This window comes from Hippocampus bargibanti, linkage group LG03 (assembly GCF_051943395.1).
Source record: "Hippocampus bargibanti isolate YZ-2025 linkage group LG03, ASM5194339v1, whole genome shotgun sequence".
Taxonomy (NCBI): domain Eukaryota; kingdom Metazoa; phylum Chordata; class Actinopteri; order Syngnathiformes; family Syngnathidae; genus Hippocampus; species Hippocampus bargibanti.
In genome coordinates, this window is record NC_142736.1 from 31,100,997 (window position 1) to 31,123,029 (window position 22,033).

Genomic DNA, 22,033 nt, shown 5'->3' on the forward strand with positions numbered 1-22,033 from the left:
CCGAACTCAAGAAAATTGTCAAATGGCGTTTTAGGTTCTTACACAATGTCACTCACACGAAAATAGACTTCTTTTATCAAGACCAACCTGCTACGCGGTCACTATTTCCCCCCATCAATTAGCGTCTTTAAGAACACAATGTGAGGTAAAGAGTCCAACGTAAAGGGACGGGCAGCAGCTTTTTATAGACTCCACAATTTAAAGTAGACTCGAAACGCACCATGGCAACCGTAGACGAGACACCGCGGGGCGCCGTTTCACGACAACAGAAGATGGGCGAGAGGATTTGGTTGACCGCGGGTCCATTGAGGTCAGTGGAGGAGTGTTTTATGTGAAACATTTATGAATTCACTTTGTTCTCTTTCCTCCTTAAAAAAAGTTCCCCATAAAAGTGCCCTTTTTGTGGTCAGACATCATTAGCACATGGTTACACTTTCATCCTCATTAGGGAATGCTGCATGTAATTTCCAGGCTATGATTAAATAGGATTATCATGATTAGGAAGGATAATTATTTAACGTTACGCCCCCCCCCCCTTCGCTTCTTCTTCCCTCCGGTCTACCATTATATCTAATTTTCCGCTAATCTTTGAGCAAAATTCATTCAACCACTCCCATAGTAATTTCCAAACAAACTCGCTTTTTCTTTTAGCCTATAATCAGCATATTGAACTTCCTACGCTTATTCACACGCTATGTTTGCGAAAAAAAAACCTCCCACTTTGCATCCGTGATATTTAAAATGGTCGCAGTCAGGCAAAAAAAACACATTTTATACACACAACTCAATGTTATTTACAGTGTTTTGAACAAAAAATAAATATACATAAACATTTGCAAAATGTCACCGTCTGCATATGTTTATGATGACGTCATTCCTGTAACATGATCCTATCAGTTGTGCATTTGCATCATAGTAGGAAGCATGACAAATTAGTGTTAATGTGGATAAACGCACAGTATGAGATTATGTTGTTAGTTCTGTTTCAACTCAAAACACTAGAGTTGAAAGTGCATTTGCGCTATATGTACTTAAAAACAGAGAACATTTTTAGCAGTCGCACTAAAGGGGCTAAATATTTTCCAACAATGGAGTAAAACTCATCTTTGGGTTTATTTTCCAGCTTTAACATTACCTCCAAAGCCAGAAATTAACTTGACTCCACTGACCTATTCCGGGAGGGGGTAATTTATTTAACTCATTCACTGCCATTTACGAATGTATTCCAGAATTGAAAATGACAAAGAGCGCCATTCGTGAATTTGTTTGGGTTTTGTTTTTTCATGCTTGGGTGCCGATCAAGCGCTGGCCATGGCCTCTGAAAATGTTTATTTTCTTTTCCACAAGGGGGCAGCATATCCATTTTTTTCATGATGGCGTGTTGTTCCAGCTTCAGCTGTTGTTAAAGCGCTATATAAACCAATGTATTTTGGACAGCCACCCTCATTTCAAGCTCATATAACTCCAGACCCGTATAACTTTGGAATGAACTATTTTTTTCTGATGAAAGAAGAGAGTTTCAGGTTTTTAACGCTGTACTAAATGTTTATGTAGTCTTAAAGGACAACCGACGCCTCCGGACAAGTTCTGTCCATAATTTGTAAAATCACTTCAAATAACTTCTACTGAGCGCATTTTACAAAGATTCCACCGCATAGAGCTATATTTTATATTTTAAGACTCGCGCTGAATATTCAGGAAGTCTTGTTTTCGAGTTGATGACGATACCCTATGTGACATCACGGAGGGAATGCCCTTGACCGAGAAAGTGACACACAATGCATTTTGGGTACTTTGTTTGGTCTGAAAACTTCGTGTTGATCCGGGTTGATGGCGAAATTAGAAGGAAAACACATAACGCGATGGCGAATCGCTGTGTGTTGCACCAAGACACTTTGACACTAGTTGACACAAATGCCCAGCAGACAAATCAGCCCATTTCCAACGGAGCTTGGGCGCCATCTTGTGCATTTTCTGGGACGCTACATTGGAGTCCTGACGGCTCGAATTGATCCAAAAGGACTTCTTTAATCGATTGCAAACATGTATGCTTTCCTCTTCAGAACTATTTGAATCATATTCAGAACTGGATTAGTAACAACAAATCATCTTCTCCGAATCTGAAGCCATTGTTTTGATTCTATAGCAAGGCAAGACGTCCTGGTGTGACGTCACGAACAAGGGGGTGGGACCTTCTGAATCTCAACTACGTCATTTTGACGTAGTTTTGGGACACTTTTAACTCGTTTTTATTGGTGTTTTGCATGTGACTAAAAATATCAGCCTGCGTGTTTTGTGTATTTTACATGCTATAAAACGTTTTTCTGATGTCAGTTAGAAAGCAAAAAAAAAATGGTGTCGGTTGTCCTTTAAAACTCAATATTCTGTGGGTCCTGGAATTCAATTGACAATGACAAAAACCCTGGCACCGGAGTGGACACATTGTTGCACATCGTCTGGAAGTGAATGAGTTAAAAAAGCCCTTTTTGCTGAAATAATATTTTTACGACAATCCTATCAATGAATGACAATGGCGTCTGCGTCCATTTTATCTACCATGCGCTGGGTTGAAAGAAAACCAGCCATCGCAGTTTGACCGTCCGAGACCATATTGGGAGCTGGCTTCACGGAGCGAGCTCACGCCAGGACGTAATTGCCGGTTCCTACTGGTGGTACGGCGCTCCATCTGCACGCTCGCACCAGAGGAGGCTGATTGGGTTTCGAGCTGCCATATGTGTGTGAAGTGAGTGTGTGTGTGTGTGTGTGTGTGTGTATAAGCACAGGCACACACTCATCTTCCATCATCGGGTGCGAGGCAGGAAAACACTTTCCGCGTGCTAGCAGATGGGCATGCCGGGGCGGTGCTGACCACGCAGTGTCAGTAGATCATGCGTCCTTGGAGCACTAGCCGTGTCTCAAACATCCTTTTTTTTTTGTTTGTTTTAGATGTAAAGAGAACCGTCGGCCGGGCCCACGTAACCCACGGCGATGAGAAGCACGTCGATCAAAGTCCAAATGCCCAGTCCTCCGAAGCTGAAGAGTTTGCCCAGACCCTCTCTCCACTGGCCCAGGTAAAAGCGGTCTGCACCAAAACCGCCTAGCGTGATGCTACATACAGTAGACAAAAATATAAATAAAAGTCATGTGATACCAGGTTGCCAAAGTGGGGGTTGGAATAAGAGTCAACAAATGCCCATTAACGATAAAATTAAGTCTTTGGTAAGCTTCGATTATACAGTGATACCTTGGTTTACGAACTTAATTGGTTCCCAGACAGAATATGTAAGGCGAAATGTGTGTATCCCAAAAATTAATTTGCCATAGGAAACCATTAAAATGAGAATAATCCGTTCCCAGGTCCTCATAAAACATAATTTTCTACTTTCAAATTTTCAAAGCCTTAAAACTACCCAAAATATACCTTATTTTATTTATTTTTATGTATAATAAATGTGCTATGATATTATAATTAAAGAAATAAACTGTACTATATAATAAAGTGGTTTTATTTACCTTTGTGATGGTCGTGGATGGCTTGATGGAATGGATAGCTTTTCAAGTGTCTCAAGGAGCTCTGACTTGTACATCTTGGAAGTTGTGATATTGCAACAGCAACAGATGCAAGCAAACACACTAGAAACATCATTAATTGCTGGTTCCCTTGCTTGTCTTTTCATTTCAAATTGAACTGATGGCTAGTGCGGGTTATTTCTGGAGCTTGATTGATGGGAATTTTAACCTTGCAGTCTACACTCTGCTTTTGAACTATCAAAGTTGAAACGAGTCCAAATTTCACTGTTTTCTATCCATTTTGTCACTCTCTGTCTGTCGTTTGCCCGTCTCTTTAATGTTTAAACCACCTCCCCTCACTGCTGCGTTCTTGACCAATCACGTGGCTTTAACAGATGGCTGCGGGCGGGGAATAGAGGACAAAAACAAGCCGGCTGCCATTTTCTCTTCGGAGAACAGGCTCGTACGCGAACGACACATCACTCATTGTGGCAGCTTCGTGTGTATCCCGAAAAATAGTTTGTATGCCAAGGTAAAATTTTCATAAATTTAACGTTCGTAAGCCGAAAAGTTCATAAGCCAAGGGATTCGTAAACTGAGGTATCGCTGTACCTGAGCGCCAACGCCGTGGACCACTTGTATCCTCCAGTCCAGTTGCAATACAAACGCTTCAGAAAACGCCTTTTGCCTACAAATAAACAAGTGTGAGTAGACATAATATGTGAGCTTACATGTTTAACTCATTCACTACCATTCCCAAATTTATTCTGGAATTGAAAATATGACGTGGAGCGCCGTTCCCAAATTTGTTCGTTTTGGTTTTTCTTGGTTAATTTGTGAAAATATATTCAAAACAAATACAGTGATAACTTGGCTTACGAACTTAATTGGTTCCCAGACAGAATGTGTCAGGCGAAAAGTGTCTATCCCAAAAATTAATTTCCCATAGGAAACCATTAAAATGAGAATAATCCGTTCCCATAAAACATAATTTTCTACTTTCTAATTTTCTAAGCCTTAAAACTACACAAAATATACCTTATTTTATGTATAATAAATGTGCTATTATAATTGAAGAAATAAACTGTTCTGTATAATAACGTTTTTATTTACCTTTGTGATGGTCGTTGAATGATCCCTTGTAGGTGCTTTCTCTGGGGTAATTTGACCTCGTTCCTCATCAATTGTGTTCTGTTTAGCTGGGTTGATAGCTTTTTGCATCAAGTGTACAGATGGCTTGTGTGGGTTATTTGTGGAGCCTGATTGACGGGAATTTTAACCTTGCAGTCTACACTCTGCATTTAAACTATCAAAGTTGAAACAAGTCCAAATTTCACTGTTTTCTATCCATTTTGTCACTCTCTCTGTTGTCTGCTTGTCTGTTTAATGTTTAAACCACCTCCCTTCACTGCTGCGCTCTTGACCAATCACGTGGCTTTAAGCGAAGACTGGGGGCGGGGAATAGAGGACCAAATCAAGCCGGATGGAATTTTCTTTTCAGAGAGTGGGCTCGTTCGCGAATGACACATCACTCATTGTGGCAGCTCCGTGTGTATCCCGAAAAATACTTTGTATGCCAAGGTAAAATTTTCATAAATTTAACATTCGTTAACCGAAAAGTTCGTCAGCCAAGGGGTTCGTAAACCGGGGTATCACTGTATTTACGATTACTGAAATCCTGACCTTTTAAAAACCAACGTTAATCATCAAACCGGTTATCATTCCATACCTAATTGTAACTTATTTTCTCTATATTTCATTGTCAGGCTAGATTCAGTGATAAAATGTTAATGTGTGCGCTGTTTTTTTCATATAAAAAAAAATCCATAACGCCAAACCAAAGCATGTTGCGTACCTAAGCAATGGACGTGTTCCAAGACGTCACAAGTAGCATTGTAGCGTTGCCGGGGGCAAGCCACAGTCATGCAACTGGTGGAGTTGGAGCAGCGGTACTGCCTGGAGTCCAGCTGCCAACAAAACTGACAGGTGACGGAAATAGAAAAGTTGTTTTGCTGCTGGCCTGACTCGCCCTAAACAAAACACACAAAAAACAACAACAGGGTTGAGGCACAATCAGGAATGATGACAAAAAAATCACAGGGGGTAAAAAATTATAACTCACAATACAGTGAACGCCTTTTCTGACTTTACAAGAGAAGGAAGTTGGTTTCCCGTAGGTGCAATTGTGTTGATAATTGCACTGCATGCAATCAGCGGGCAAGCGACTGCAAAGTCCCCCACTGGGACATTTAGAGGCGTAGCTCTCGTCGTTACCAGCGGGAAAAGCTGCAATCAAAGATGGAAACGTAAAAAGGAATGTTTATTCCTGCATATAAAATATGGAGGTAGGTGCCTGCTCCTGATTTTAGGCCATTTATGGCTGTAAAAAACGTCAGAAATCATAAAGCCTGGAGATACGACACACACTTTTGCGGCATGTTAAGTGCAGAAATGATGGTAGGTATGTGTACCGTTTTAAAGGACAACCGACGCCTCCGGACAAGTTGTGTCCATAATTTGTAGAATCACTTCAAATGACTTCTACTGAGCGTATTTTACAAAGATTCCACCACAAGGAGACAGGCAGACGACAGAGAGAGAGTGATAAAATGGATACAAAACAGTAAAATTTTGACTCATTTCAACGTTGACAGTTCAAAGGCAGAGTGTAGACTGCAAGGTTAAAATTCCCAGAAATAAAGCGCACAAGCCATCTGTACACTTCATGCAAAAAGCTATCAACCCAGCTAAAACAGAACACAACAGATGTGGAACGAGGTAAAATTATCGCAGAGAAAGAACCTAGAAGGGATCGTTCCTCAAGATGGTGAAAGGAGAAGGCTATGTTCCTCATCAAGTGTTTAATGTAGATGAAACCGGCCACTCCATTCCATCAAGCCATCAACGACCATCACAAAGGTAAATAAAACGACTTTATTATATAGTACAGTTTATTTGTTTATTATAATACAATAGCACATTTATTATACATAAAACAAGGTATATTTTGTGAAGTTTTAAGGCTTAGAAAATTAGAAAGTAGAAAATTATGTTTTACTGGGGACCTGGGAACGCATTATTCTCATTTTAATGGTTTCCTCTGGGAAATTAATTTTTGAGATACACACTTTTCACCTTACACAGTCTGTCTGGGAACCAATTAAGTTCGTAAGCCAAGCTATCACTGTAACAGTAACTATGCTAGATGGATTTGCGACAATGCCATTACTCTACCGTGATAAGCAAATGAGTGCTGATCTTTCCTTTTCAATTTTCGTTTGACTTCATCCTGTATGTATGAACATTTTTTTACGACGCAAACAAAGAGTACGACTGAGGGCGGGGGGCGTTGTACTACTGAACCAATGCGTTGCACATGTACGAAAACAACACACAACTCCAGCACAGTACATGAATCAATGAAAATTACCGGTGGCTGCAGCAGGCACCACCGGGCTGGTGATAACCGGGCCGTGTTGGGCGTCTCTGGCGTACGGAGGATCCTGGCCGACGTTCGGTGAGCTCAGATATCCTGAACGAGGAAACACGAACATCAATCACGGCGGGTACAGTGGATATTTTCGACGTGGTAAATCACTGCTTGAATCGAAATAAACATAACGAAACAAAAACAATAAACAAATAAAAATAAAAAACGCGTCAAATGTGGAAAAGCGATATTGAATAGACAAACGGCTAACAGGCGACGCTAGCTAGCTAGCAGTTTTGAGTGTTAGCTTGACCCTCTTGCTGTTCGCGACAGCGTTTCCGTGTACATTTTAAACTTTCACATTAAACGCAGAAGAAACGTACCATTAATACACTGTAAGAAAAGGTCCGTACACAATAGAAATCCAATTCCGTATCTTTTGATGAATCGCTCCATTTCAGGTCGCCACTGTATACAAGCGATTTGTTCGTTGCTTGACTTCCTTGTTTCGTCCTCTTTTTTCACCCTCGTTGGTTGCTTGCTTGTAGCGGTTGGTGAACTGAAGCGCATTGTTGCTCTCTATGGTCTCATTATGTATAACAGCATCATCTGATGATTTCTTCTCAACGATTTGCCGTTTACGTAACGATGATCAGTTTGACGCTGTTGAAAAAGGATTCATTATTCAATTTTTTTTTTTTACATCCATATCAGACACACTCATTCTTTACATGTGTAGTGTAATTTCATCCATCCATCAATTTTCTGATGCGCTTTATCCAAAAAGGCATCGGGGGTGTGCTGGAGACTATCCCAACCCTCTTCGGGGAGTAGGCAGGGGACAACCTGAACCGGTTGCCAGCCAATCGCAGGGCACATAGAGACAGACAACCTGCACTCACTCACATTTCTGAGTGTTTAATCAGCCTGACGTGGATGTTTTTGGAATGTGAAAGGAAACCGTAGAACCCGGAGATAACCCACACTGGCATGTGTAGAACATGCAAGCATCACACTGGAAGGCTGGAGCTGGAATCGAACCCGGAACCTGTGCACTGTGAGTCCATGCATTTCCCACTTTATACCAGGTCGCTCACTTATGTAATTAAATAAATAAAATACCATTTTAACTTTTCAAACTTTAACCCTGTTCAACCCTTGTTGACTTGTTTGGGGAGGACAAAAACAAAACAAGAGGCACTTCTATATTTCATTTATTTCCCTCAAAGAAGGGATGACTACATGCCAGTTATGTCGCCGTCTTTCATAATACAGTCATACTTTGGCTTACGAACTTAATTGGTTCCCAGTGTGTAAGGCGAAAAGTGTGTATCCCAAAAATTAATTTCCCATAGGAAAGCATTAAAATGAGAATAATCCGTTCCCAGGTCACCATAAAACATAATTTTCTACTTTCTAATTTTCTAAGCCTTAAAACTACACAAAATATACCTTATTTTATGTATAATAAATGTGCTCTGGTATTATAATTAAAGAAATAAACTGCACTGTATAATAAAGTTGTTTTATTTACCTTTGTGATGTCACTCATTGTGGCAGCTCCGTGTATATCCCGAAAAATAGTTTGTATGCCAAGGTAAATTTTTCATAAATTTAACGTTGGTAAACCAAGGTATCACTGTAGCAATCATTTCTTGAACCTACCAACCCACTTCACAATGACATTTTGCGCCATTAACAGACATTCTCAGTACCATTTTAATATAACACATTTTTTTTCACCAATTCTATTCTCATCTGCGGCAAACTGAGGAACTCAGACACCCCGGTTGACTCTTCCAGCACCATCAGAACTCCTCTTCAGCATTTCGACAGCGTGCCTGCTTTAGAAGGCTCAAACGGGCCAGCGCATCGGCCACCGATACTTCGCCGTGGACTTTGTTATCCCTGGTGCGCACGTTAACGGCGCAGGTCATCTTCTCCTTCTCGCCGACCACTGCCAAGGTATGATAAAATCAACACCGGTTAATGAAAGGTGCTTAAAAATGAAATGTATTCATTATTTTTTATTTATTATATTTATTATTATATTACATGTATTAAATTATTAGTATATAATTATTAAATTATTATTAAAATAGTATTCTTAAATTATTATTATTAAATTATTATCATTAATGCCAAGTCACATAGCTCCCCTACATGGCCCCCGCTTGGAGGTTGTGAAGTAACACAGCAGCGAAGTTATGAAAGGAAAGAAAGAAGTAGAAAAACAAAATCTTCAATGTAAGGGACTGTACTAACAATTTTAAGCAAAAAATATATACATAAAAATTAGGTGAACATAAACAGTCAATATTCTGCATGTAATTGACGCAAATGTTAAGATTCAATTATGGCGGACAACTCGATTGGTTTTATCATTGATTAGTTTTGTCTTACATGGATTGAATTGACGAAAAATGACATCCTCAACCTTTCTCTTGATACCAGATGCAATTTTTGCACCTTTTTGAACCATTACACGGAACAAGGCTTTTGCATATCATTATCATCAAGAAAAATTGGGGGTGATCTTTGTTTATTGATTGCTTATTTTCCCCACTGTTTACCGATTGAATCTATAATAACACACACAAGGCAAAAAAATATACAGTGAGACCTCAACTTACAAACACCTTATCTTACAAACTTTTTGTCTTACAAACGTCAAATTTCTGAAAATTAAACCTTATAATAAGTACTATTTTCATAATACACACCCACCACGGCTGGCGGAGTGATCTTCGGCGGAAGCACATGACCGAACAGCACCAGAGGTTAAGTTACCAACAGTCCTTATGGAAGGTGACTGTCCTTCCTTAAGCCATCAACGACCATCAAAAAGGTAAATAAAACTTTATTTTACAGCACAGTTTATTTCTTTAATTACAGTCCTTATGTAATGCGCCTCTCTTTCCAAACAGCAATTCCCTTTGACCTCCAACGCCATTCCATCAAGCCATAAATGACCATCACAAATGTAAATAAATGACTTTATGATACAATTCAGTGTATTTCTTTCATTACAATACAATAGCACATTTATTATACATAGAATAGTATGTTGTGTGTAGTTTTAAGGCTTATTTAGTTGAAAAGTATATTTTATGGAAACCCGGGAACAGATTATTCCCATTTTAATGGTTTCCTATGGGATTTTTTTTTTAGATACACACTTTTTAGCTTACACACTCTGTCTGTGAACCAATTAAGTTCGTAAGTTGAGGTCTCACTGTATAGTTCGTAAATTGAGGTCTCACTGTATACTGATTTTCTTACCCAGAATGAAATTATATTGGGCCAGTTGAGCATTTCGGATTTTTTTATTTAAAAGACACCCAGAATCCAGGTCAGAATCCGCCATCATGCCTGCATCTGTAAACTGCTTACAGACCTGAGAAGCAAGAAACGGTGACCATATAATCAATCGTATGTTTCGGTGACCTCATCGATAAGCTCTTAGTTGTGGTGCAGATTGAAAAGCGAGAAACGAGACTCACTTGCTTGGCATATTCCTCGCAAGATGGGTTGACGGGTACAACCATCACTTGCCTTGGAGAGATCCAAAGTGGCCTGATGATCGGGAGAAGTGTAAAAAGCAAAATGTCCATGTTATTACTATCATTGTTAATATTTTTACTGTCACGAGTAAGTGACTCACCATTTCCCAGCATAGTTTTCTGTCAAAATTGCAATCATTCTCTCCACAGAGCCCAAGATGGCCCGATGGATGATAACTGGACGAGCTTTGTCATCACCATCCTTTCTGTGGGTAAGAAAAAAATATATAGATACTTCTGGGTAGAGTGAACGCTGGTGCGAATGGCTGCCGCTGCTCACCGGCACAAAAAATAAAATCCTGTGACTGTAAAGTGTCCTTGGGAGTTTTGAAAGGCGCTTAGAAATTAAATGTACAGTGATACATTGGATTACGAATTTAATTGGTCCCCATACAGAATGTGTAAGGCGAAAAGTGTGTATCCCAAAAATTAATTTCCCATTGGAAACCATTAAAATGAGAATAATCCGTTCCCAGGTCCTATTATTATTATGATTATGATGATGATGATTATTATTATTATTCGCTCATTGACACATTTATCAAATTAGTCAATCATTCAAGCACTTCTCACCAGTGCGTCTGTAATCCGCGTGGCTAAACCCTTGTTTGCTAGGGCAAGTAGATTAAAAGGTCATCCTTAGAGCACGGTCAGTAAATCAAAATGCGTGCACTGTGTCGGGTGTTTCGATCGGACATCTTACCCCACAAAGGTCAGGTCGAAGCGAATGGGAAGCTGGAAGTCCAGTTGAATGGTTGCACACTGGTGGTAACGACCAATGGCGTCTTTGATTTTAATGTCAATCTATAAGAGCGTATACGTAAGTGTTATGTGGACATTTTTATGTACTGTTATGTTTTTTGAGTGATCTGACCTTGGGCCCATAGAAAGCGCCATCACCCGAGTTCAGTTTCCAAGGTTCTCCAAACTCGTTGAGGCTGTTCTCCAATTGCTGGAAAACATGAGTCAGTAACATAGTCATGGGGTGCACGCTCATCGCAACGTACAGTCATACCTTGGCTTACAAACTTAATTGGTTCCCAGACAGTGTGTCGGGCGAAAAGTGTGTATCCCAAAAAATAATTTCCCATAGGAAACCATTAAAATGAGAATAATCCGTTCCCAGGTCCCCATAAAACATAAAATTTTCTACTTTCTAATTTTCTTAAAACTACACAAAATATACATTATTTTATATATAATAAATGTGATATGGTTTTATAATTAAAGAAATAAACTGTACAGTACAATAAAGTCATTTTATTTACCTTTGTGATGGTCGTTGATGGCTTGATGGAATGGAGTGACCGGTTTCATCAGCATTAAACACTTGATGAGGAACGTAACCTTCTTCTTTCACCATCTTCAGGAATGATCCCTTGTAGGTGCTTTCTCTGTGATAATTTTATCTAGTTCATCATCAGTTGTGTTCTGTTTAGCTGGATTGATAGCTTTTTGCATCAAGTGTACAGATGGCTTGTTCGGGTTATTCGTGGAGCCTGATTGGTGGGAATTTTAACCTTGCAGTCTACACTTTGAACTATCAAAGTTTTAACAAGTCCAAATTTCACAGTTTTCTTTCCATTTTGTCACTCTGTCGTCTGCCTGTCTCTTTAATGTTTACCCCCCCCCCCCTCCCCCACCGCTGCATTCTTGACCAATCACGTGGCTTTCACCGACGACTGGGGGCGGGGAATAGTGGACCAAAATAAGCCGGCTTTTTCTTTTCGGAGAACGGGCTCGGTCGCGAATGACACATCACTCATTGTAGCAGCTCCATGTGTATCCCGAAAAATAGTTCGTATGCCAAGGTAAAATGTTCATAAATTTAACATTCGTAAACCAAAAAGTTCGTAAACCACAGGGTTCGTAAACCGAGGTATCATTGTATAGAAAACATTGTTGTATTCAAAATAGCATTTTGAACTTGATCAGACCCTGGTGCATCCTGGTCATGCAGCAAATATTCCATACCACAAAAAAACTGAGCCTGAATGCGTGAACTTTGTCAGTGCCATTTGTCTGTCATCGCTGGACAGCTCTGGGGCGACTGTGCTTTTTTTGCGACTGTAATGGGCAGCATTTTCACAGCCCTACTTTGTTCAGCTGTCACGGCTTGGAATTGAAGCGGATTTACGTGGCACGGTAAATGTTTGTCGATCAATTCTAAAGCTTCGTGTTTGCTTTCAAAACTCAGCGAATTTAGGAGCAGACATGCACATTTCACCATGACGTCCCTGATCCACTGGTAAAAAGGACACTTCGATCCTCTCCTCTTTCATCGATAACTGCTTTATACAACAAAGAGGGTGCAGAAAAGTGCTTAAAATTGAATTACTGTATCTTATGTTGTGTCACATCATTTCTTAGTTTTTTGTTGTTGTTGTTTTGACTTCAGGATGGCACCACAAGAGTGGCTGCCTTTACAGCAGCTGCTGTATTTAGTTTTTCTACTTCTTTCTTTCCTTTCCTCACTTTGTTGCTGTGAAATGTAAAATACTTCAGTGCGAGACTACTAAAGGCTAATACAATACAATCCTGACCAGCAATTGATACCTTCTCAGCTTGGTTCCACACGACAATGTCACCAAGGTACTTTTCCGGGCGGGTGGAGAGATAAAGCTGGAAGGAAAAGCCGAACACGCTGTAGACACTGCGCAGGAAGTCCAGGCAGCCCTTCATCTCAGACTCAATCTGAGGGCAAAACATTGGAAAGAAATCAAAGTAAAAATATTTCGTGGAAAGAAGTAAATAACAAAATCATAACTCTGGTTATCTCCCATACAGTGATACCTTGGCTTGCGAACTTAATTGGTTCCCAGACAGTGTGTGTAAGGTGAAAAATGTGTATCCCAAAAATTAATTTCCCATAGGAAACCATTAAAATGAGAATAATCCGTTCCCAGGTCCCCATAACATAATTTTCTACTTTCTAATTTTCTAAGCCTTAAAACTATACAAGATCTACCTTATTTTATGTATAATAAATGTGCTATGCTATTATAATTAAAGAAATAAACTACAGTATAATAAAGTCATTTTATTTACCTTTGTGATGGTCGTTGATGGCTTGATGGAATGGAGTGGCCGGTTTCATCAGCATTAAACACTTGATGAGGAATGTAACCTTTCACCATCTTGAGCAATGATCCCTCGGAGGTGATTTCTCTGTGATAATTTTATCTAGTTCCTCATCAGTTGTATTCTGTTTAGCTGGGTTCATAGCTTTTTGCATCAAGTGTACAGATGGCGTGTGTGGGTTGTTTCTGGAGCCTGATTGATGGAATATTTTAACCTTGCAATCTACTCTCTGCCTTTGAGCTATCAAAGTTGAAACTCTCACTGTCGTCTGCCTGTCTCTTTAATGTTTAAACCACCCCCCTCACTGCTGCTTTTTTGACCAATCACGTGGCTTGCACTGAAGACTGGGGGCGGGGAATCGCGGACAAAAACAGTCGGCTGCCATTTTGTTATTAGAAAAACGGGCACGTTCGCGAACCACACATCACTCATTGAGGCAGCTGCGTATACAAATAAATTTCATATGCCAAGGTAAAATTTTCATAAATGCAACGTTCGTAAACCGAAAAGTTTGTAAGCCAAGGGGTTCGTAAACCGAGGTATCACTGTATTCCAAAACATAGCATAGCATACTAATGGATCGCACAATACCTGTTCCATGGTGCAAAAAATATGAGCATCATCCTGCTGGAAACGTCGCACTCTGGTCAACCCGGTCAGCGTTCCAGATAGCTCGTTGCGGTGAAGGACCCCGAAGTCGGCCAATCTGAGTGGGAGCTCCCTCCACGAGCGAGGCCTATGGCCGAACATCAAACTGGCGCAGGGATAACACAGCACGCGATATAAAAATTAAATCATGAGATGAAAAATTGGAAGCGAGGAAAACGTGGTCTCACCAATGTCCGGGGCAATTCATGGGTTTAAGTGCGAAGGTTTCGTTCTCTACGGTGAAGGAGAACATATTTTCGCTGTAGTGCTGCCAGTGGCCTGACGTCTCCCATAGCTTGCTGTTATAAATATTGGGGGAGGCTACTTCCTGGAACCCTCTTCTCCAGTACTCATCCTAAGTGAGAAACACATAAATACATACCTGTCAACCTGCGAGACACTGTGACCTCACTAACAGCTTAAATTTTCTTTCATGAAAAAAAACTATACGCGTGTGTAATATTTCATAGCACAGTTTCATTTGCAACATTTCACATGTAAACATTAATACTTTTAACAAGTGACAACATTGACCTGTATTTCGAGCAACAATCAAGTACAGTGATACCGTGGCTTACGAACTTAATTGGTTCCCAGACAGAGTGTGTAAGGCGAAAAGCGTGTATCCCAAAAATTAATTTCCCATAGGGGACCATTAAAATGAGAATAATCCGTTCCCTGGTCCCAATAAAACATAATTGGCTACTTTCTGATTTTCTAAGCCTAAAAACTACACAAAATATACCTTATTTTATGTATAATAAATGTGCTATGGTATTATAATTAAATAAATAAACTGTACTGTATAATAAAGTTGTTTTATTTACCTTTGTGATGGTGGTTTCAAGCTCAGATAACTCCAGACCCATATAACTTGGGAATTAACTCTTTTTTTTATGAAAGAAGAGAATCTAAGGGTTCTAACACTGAATTGAATGTTTATGTAGTCCTACAACTCAATATTATGTGGGTCCTACAATTTGAGTGAAAAATGACAAAAACCCTGGCACTGGAGTGGACACATTTTTTGCACATCGTCTGGCAGTGAATTAGTTAAAATAGGTAAATAAAAGTAGAAAAATAAGTGAACAAAAGCTTCCAAATGCCAGAGTTCTTACCCGGATGAATTCAATGAGGGTGTTGTAGATGTAAGCCCCACGTGGCAGGAAGAAGCAACTCCCAGGACTGAGATCGTGGAAGAAGAATAGTTCCTGATCCTGTCAAGTACACCAAACATAAACACATTTTAGGAACATTTTGGGATTTTATATTCACGAAGCGCCGAGATTGAACCAACTGGTGGCAAGTCAATGGCTCTTGCTGAGCATGTGGAAACATGCGGTCGCTAGTGAGGAATCGCCTTGTGGGACCCCATGCTGGGGACCCAACTGGGAAGCGAGGATGACTGGGTTGCGGTGTGTGTGTGTGGGTTGTTGGAGCCTATCCCAGCTGTCTTTGACCAGTAGGCGAGGGACACCCTGAACCGGCTGCTAACCAATCGCAGGTACGCAGGCAAATATATGTACATACGTATACCATAGCTAAAGAACCAAGCAAAGACCAAACCAAAACACAGAAAAATTGTAGTAGTAAAATAAATAAACAACAAAACTAACAAATAAATAAATAAATGAAAATATACACTAACAAATAATAAATAAGCAGATAAATAGATAGATTAATAAATAAACAAATAATTACACAAATAACTACATAAAATATACAAATAATAAAAATGCATAAAGATAGTAGATAAAGATATGTATATACATGTATACATACATATACATGCTGTACATACACAAACAAACATAACCACACATATACATACACAAATACACACATATATACATATATATATACATACACAAACATATACATACATATATACACATATATACAAATACACATATATACACACACATACACACATATATACATATATATATACATACACAAACATATACATACATATATACACATATATACAAATACACATATATACACACACATACATACACGTATATATACATATACATGTACATATATACATATACATGTACATATATATATACACACACACACACACACATACACACACGTATACGCACACATATATATACATATATATATACATATATATATATCTATACACACATATTATATATATATATATATATATATATATATATATATATATATATACATACACAAAGAATAATAATAAAAAATAAATACAAGAAGAAATAAATTGTTGGGGTAATTCGCTTCTGATCACGATAAACCCAAAATAAATTATACAAGAGTATGTACATAGATATATAAATAAACATAAATAAATACAACAAACATACATAAAATAACAAACATAAATAAATACTGATTTTAATACCAGTGTCTAAAAATTACAATCTTTCTCACATATGAATATTACCAGTACTCTCCATTGCAATAAATGATTGTGTTTGAGATACAAATACATTTTCTATCAAGCGACCGCAAACTTACTTTTCCAATCTTACGGTGGTCCCTATTTTTAGCCTCCTCCTGGAAGCGTTCCCACTCTTTAAGCATCTTTGAGTCAGGGAAGGAGATCCCGTATATCCTCTGCAGGGTCTCCATGTCGGAACGGCCCTCCCAGTAGGTGGCAGAGTTCTGACAACAGAGACAGCAAAGGGAGAGACGATACAAAAAAAACCTGTATATTAATGTGAATGGCCAGTGCATAAATTCTTTAAAGGTGCACCTTGTAGAGCTTCATGGCTTTGATCTTGCCAGTGTGTCTCACGTGAGGACCTCTACACAGGTCTATAAGGGGTCCGCATCTATCCAAGACCCATCATCATGATTAGTTTGTCAAAGAAGAAGATCATATTCACAATCTTGTCTTCAAGCAACAAACCTGTAAACTGTAGTCGTTGGTGTGGTGACTTTCTCGTTGAGAATGCGGCACTTGAATTTGTTGTACTGGAAAAAAATTAAAACATCCGGGTTACGCAACTACAGTGATACCTCGGGTTACGAACCCCTTGGCTTACAAACTTTTCAGTTTACGAACGTTACATTTATGACAATTTTACCTTGGCATACGAACTATCGAACTATTTTTCGGGATACACACACGGAGCGCCACAATGAGTGATGTCGTTCGGATGGTTCGAGAACTTTAAGCGTCGTACAGGGATTCATGGTGTCATTCGTCATGGTGACGCAGCCAGTTCTGACGATAACGCTGCCAAAGCTTACAAGAAATCATTCCTCAAGATGGTGGAAGAAGAAGGCTACGTTCCTCATCAAGTGTTTAATGCTGAGGAAACCGGCCACTCATTCCATCAAGCTAATAACAACCATCACAAAGGTAAATAAAATGACTATTATACAGACAATAAGGTATATTTTGTGTAGTTTTAAGGCTTAGAAAATTATGTTTTATGGGGACCTGGGAACAGATTATTCTCATTTGAATGGCTTCCTATGAGAAATTAATTTTTGGGATACACACTTTTCACCTTACACATTCTGTCTGGGAACCAATTGAGTTTGTAAGCCAATGTATCACTGTACAGTAAATCAGTACATTTTTGTTGAAATACCAAAATATTTTTTATTAATTTCCATTATTATTGTGTTTTTTAATTTGATTAGAATTCATGAAACAACAAAGTTACATGAATTTAAAACACATGTTTGATTACATATTTTGCGACATCTCTCGCTCGCGCTCTCACCTTGAACATCTTCAGCAGCGTCTCCTTGGTAACCTCAAGCCTTTCAAATGCTTGTTTCTCCTTCATCACCATCTTGCACAAAGTCTCCAGGTCACCAAAGTCGGTACTGGACATGCTCCTAGAAAAAAATATATAAATATAATTGTGTTGACCATTGTCATGTTTGCCTTTTTTTTTTTTGCTGGTCAGATAATCTCACTTTGTTCCATCGAGGAACATGTCATAGTAGAAGCCGTTCTCTATGGGAGGTCCGTAACATAAACAACCACCATAGAAGCATTCCATTGCCTCGCCTAGGATGTGAGCGCTGGAATGCCAGTACACCTGGAAAGGAAAAAAAAATACTGTAAAGTATGTTGTACTGCTTAAAATATTGGATATGTGCAAAGAACAATTACAAAAAAAAATGACTGCCATGCAACGGATAATAATAATAATAATAATAATAATACATGTTATTTATAATAATAATAATTATAATAAAAATATAAATACTACTAATAATAATAATAACAACAGTAAGGATAACAATAATAATAATAATACTAATAATAATACATTTTATTTATAATAACAATAATAATAAGAATAATATTTTTTTATAATAACAATAATAAAAATAATAAGAATAATTACAGTAAAATCTCGTTATATCGATATTCAAGGGAGTCCGAAAAAAATATCGATATAACTGTTTGCATGTAATTTTCTCCGTGCGTGCATAGAAATAGTATCGATATAACCGGGACTATCGATATATCCGATATCGATATAACGAGACTTTACTGTATAATAAAAATATACATTCTACTACTACTACTACTAATAATAATAATAATAATACATTTAACTTCTAAGTGCCAGACCTCTGGCAATGTTTTTTTTATTATTATTGATTATTTTTCCCTCCCATTTACCTTTCGTCCAGCCACCCCCATTTCAAGCTCTGATAACTCCAGACCCATATAACTTAGGAATTAACTCATTTTTTTCCCCCTGATAAAACAAGAGCTGCATTGAATGTTTATCTAGTCCTAAAACTCAATATTCAGTGCAATTTGACTAAAAATGACAAAAACCCAGCACAAGAGTGGCCACATTTTAGCACGTCATCTGACAGTGAATGAGTTAAAAATAACAGAAAGTCAAGTTTTACTCACTGCTTGTGCATCCTCATTCTCAAAGCGTAGAATCTCCAGCGAGCAGTCGCGCTCAAAAGGCCTGTCTAAGTCCCACAGCTCCCCATTCACTCGAGATATCACCGCGTTGTCAGCCAGACCCTGACTGGAAGCAAAAAAATACATCAAAATAAAACTAAAGTGCTTAACAAGTATTCAGCGATAATACTGACCTGATCTCACATGCCACTTGGTACGGCGTGGTGATCCAGGACGTTCCCGGCACCTGACGCCCATCGGGCAGCTGCACCGTGACGGGCTTTCCCTCTGAAGCTCTCTTAGCCTGGAGGGCATCACTTTCCTTCTTTAGCACTTCGTAGAGGCTGAGGCGCTCATCGATAAACGCCGGCAAGGCCTTCAGCTGCCAAAAAGTCTCCGTTAAATTACACAGAAAACCCCCATGTTGTTATACTTATTTTATTTAATAATAATAATAATATTATTAATAATAATAATAATACATTAGAGATTTGCTGAATAAATGACATTCCCTATTTTTAACCCTCACGTCTTTGTCGCCATCTAGTGGCGTTTCGGTGTTACGCATCTATGTTGAACTGAGCCTTGTCCAATCGAAAAAGTAAAAATAATAATTATACATTTCATTTATAAGCGCCTTTCAAAACTCTCAAGGTCACTTTACAGTCACAGGATACGTTTTTCTGTGGGTGAGCAGCGGCAACCACACGCGCCAGCGTTCACTCAACCCGGAAGTAAAATAAAGTAAAAAAACAAAAAGACTAAATAAGTACTTTGTCGCCATTTTGCTAAACAAGCACAGCAAAATGGATTGACGTGATGGAAGGACTGCTACAATAGTGTCCTTTTTTCGGTCAGGGGCGATCCTTCAGTGACGTCACGTACGGACTTGTCACCAACTCAAAAACAAGACTTCCGGAATATTCAGTGCGAGTCTTAAAATGTAAAATATAGCTATATGCGGTGGAATCTTTGTAAAATACGCTCAGCAGAAGTCATTTGAAGCCATTTTACAAATTATGGATACAACTTGTCCGGAGACGTCGGTTGTCCTTTAAGTCATTTTTATAGGTGTTTTGCATTTGACTAAAAATATCAGCCTGCGTGTTTTGGGTATTTTAGATGCTATAAAACGTTTTTCTGGTGTCAGTTAGGAAATGGTGTCGGTTGTTCTTTAAGTTTTACCAACAAAAGGCAACCGATTTCCATGTACATTTGTTGCAAAGTCTACAAAATTGAGCGGAGATTTTACAAGTACGTACGTTCTGACCAGAAAACTTTCTCAGATCGTGTTTATTTTGATGACACAATGACACAATACATCCTCGTTGTTCAAAACAAGAGATATCTGAGAACCAAAATTGTTATGTAAACTAGTTATTCCTCACCTTTTTCGCAGCAGCTTTGTTATTCGTCTGCCCTCCTGTGACGACTTCCCCACCGGCAGATTTTCCGCACTGGCCTCCCGGCTGTGAACTCTTGCCCGACTCCAGCTCCAGTTCTAACCGCAGACCCCGGCGGAGGTGCAGTAGCCGGTATTTGAGCTTCTCATTCTCCGACCTAAGCTCCTCCAGTTGGGAGGAGACCCATGCATCGCCGGCAGGGCCCAAGTCCCGCTTGATCCCGTCTTGAAGGGTGGTGATTTCGCCAGCAAGAACCCGAATTTGCTCCTCTTGAGCTGCGAAGCGTGCTGCTAAGCAATCCGCCATCTTTAAACGCCTCTCACTTGGGCAATGATAGCGGATTTCCGGTGGCGTTTTATCAGATAAAAGGATCGAAAAAAAATCAAGGACACTATAGTTGAAAAACGACATTGTTGCGTTCCAAATAAAATAAATAATTTAATTGAAAACCATTCATTACGTGTATTTGGAAGTGCCATCATAAAAATAACACATTTTTAACATTTCTACAGTAATAGTCTGATCATCGAAGTGCTCCAATTTACGATGTATAGTCCTTTAATTAATCCAATTTTTTCGTAATAGTCTTTATTTCAATAAGTAATGCAGCCGAGTGGATCGTAAACCCACAAAATGTGTGAATTATTTAAGGGGGGTGATGTGACAAAAATGTTCAATAATAATTCATCACATATTTTCTAATACCATATTAAAGTGCATTTAAAGGGCCTTCAAATGATGTATAGATTATTGTTCTATGACAAATAATAAGGAAATAATGGATTTTTTTAATTTTCGAAATATGGGTGGATTTCCTGCCTGTTAAACAGTCAAAATGTGAAAATCTGTGACCGAGTTCTTTATTACAGTTTAAACTATCATAACTTTCTTAATTTTTGGTAGATCTTAACAAGTAAAGTACCATTGGAAAGCTTTTGAAATTCTAAACAAGAACAAACAACATAAGAGAAGATTAAAAATATAACTTAGTAAATATCAACGATCGAATCCAGGAAGATTTTCGTCAGAAATAAAAAAAATGGCTGTCACTGAATACTAGGAAAGAAAATTGCGAGCTCTAGAAATATATATGCCAATGCTTCCTTTTGCTTGAACCTTGGTAGTTATGGAGAAAATATATATATTGTACCACTTTTATGAGTTATAAAATTACAACCTCCTCACTTTTATAAACCGTAGTGTTAGCAAAAAGAGCGTAAACTTCATTCACAATTTCCCCCGTTTCTCGTTGTCGTATTCGGAAAGTTCAAGAACCAGCATGGAGGGAAACATGTGTAATACGTCTCATAAACTGCATAGCTTGGAAAATCCCACGAAAATCGATTCCGTCCGTAACAAAAATGCAATGATATACGACTGCGAGTACATAGTGCGCTCGGTTCACTGGACAGAAACAATCGCGGTGAAATATAGGTCACTGTAGCGTACCTGCATTCAGTGGAGACAGTCAAATGAACCCACTACACAACCAGGCTTTAAAATGATTATTATT

The 22,033-nt window shown here is 38.8% G+C and overlaps 3 protein-coding genes across 8 annotated transcripts in view; 1 reads left to right on the forward strand and 2 right to left on the reverse strand.

The window, feature by feature from the left end:
• Window positions 1-751: 751 nt before the first annotated feature.
• tm2d3 (TM2 domain containing 3) lies at window positions 752-7,878 on the reverse strand. Its single transcript, XM_088993073.1, has 6 exons — window positions 7,324-7,878; window positions 6,941-7,042; window positions 5,633-5,796; window positions 5,366-5,540; window positions 4,123-4,198; window positions 752-3,108 (listed from the first exon to the last, which is right to left on the reverse strand). The coding sequence occupies exons 1-6, from the start codon at window positions 7,508-7,510 to the stop codon at window positions 2,943-2,945; spliced, it is 870 nt and encodes a 289-aa protein (XP_088849199.1). The 5' UTR covers window positions 7,511-7,878; the 3' UTR covers window positions 752-2,942.
• A 260-nt stretch (window positions 7,879-8,138) lies between these two features.
• tars3 (threonyl-tRNA synthetase 3) lies at window positions 8,139-21,164 on the reverse strand. The gene is made up of 18 exons (XM_088993065.1): window positions 20,506-21,164; window positions 19,312-19,499; window positions 19,121-19,244; window positions 18,160-18,284; window positions 17,961-18,078; window positions 17,135-17,199; window positions 16,979-17,057; window positions 16,741-16,887; window positions 15,351-15,449; window positions 14,421-14,587; window positions 14,176-14,338; window positions 13,060-13,197; window positions 11,378-11,455; window positions 11,207-11,307; window positions 10,605-10,709; window positions 10,444-10,516; window positions 10,223-10,337; window positions 8,139-8,897 (listed from the first exon to the last, which is right to left on the reverse strand). The coding sequence occupies exons 1-18, from the start codon at window positions 20,929-20,931 to the stop codon at window positions 8,749-8,751; spliced, it is 2,460 nt and encodes an 819-aa protein (XP_088849191.1). The 5' UTR covers window positions 20,932-21,164; the 3' UTR covers window positions 8,139-8,748.
• ulk3 (unc-51 like kinase 3) overlaps window positions 20,520-22,033 on the forward strand; it is a 43,384-nt gene continuing 41,870 nt past the window's right edge. For all 6 annotated transcript variants that reach the window (XR_016114559.1, XR_016114561.1, XR_016114558.1 and 3 more), the window contains exon 1: window positions 20,520-20,652. The gene's annotated coding sequence lies outside the window, so the exon portion shown is untranslated. The remainder of the gene's footprint in view (window positions 20,653-22,033) is intronic.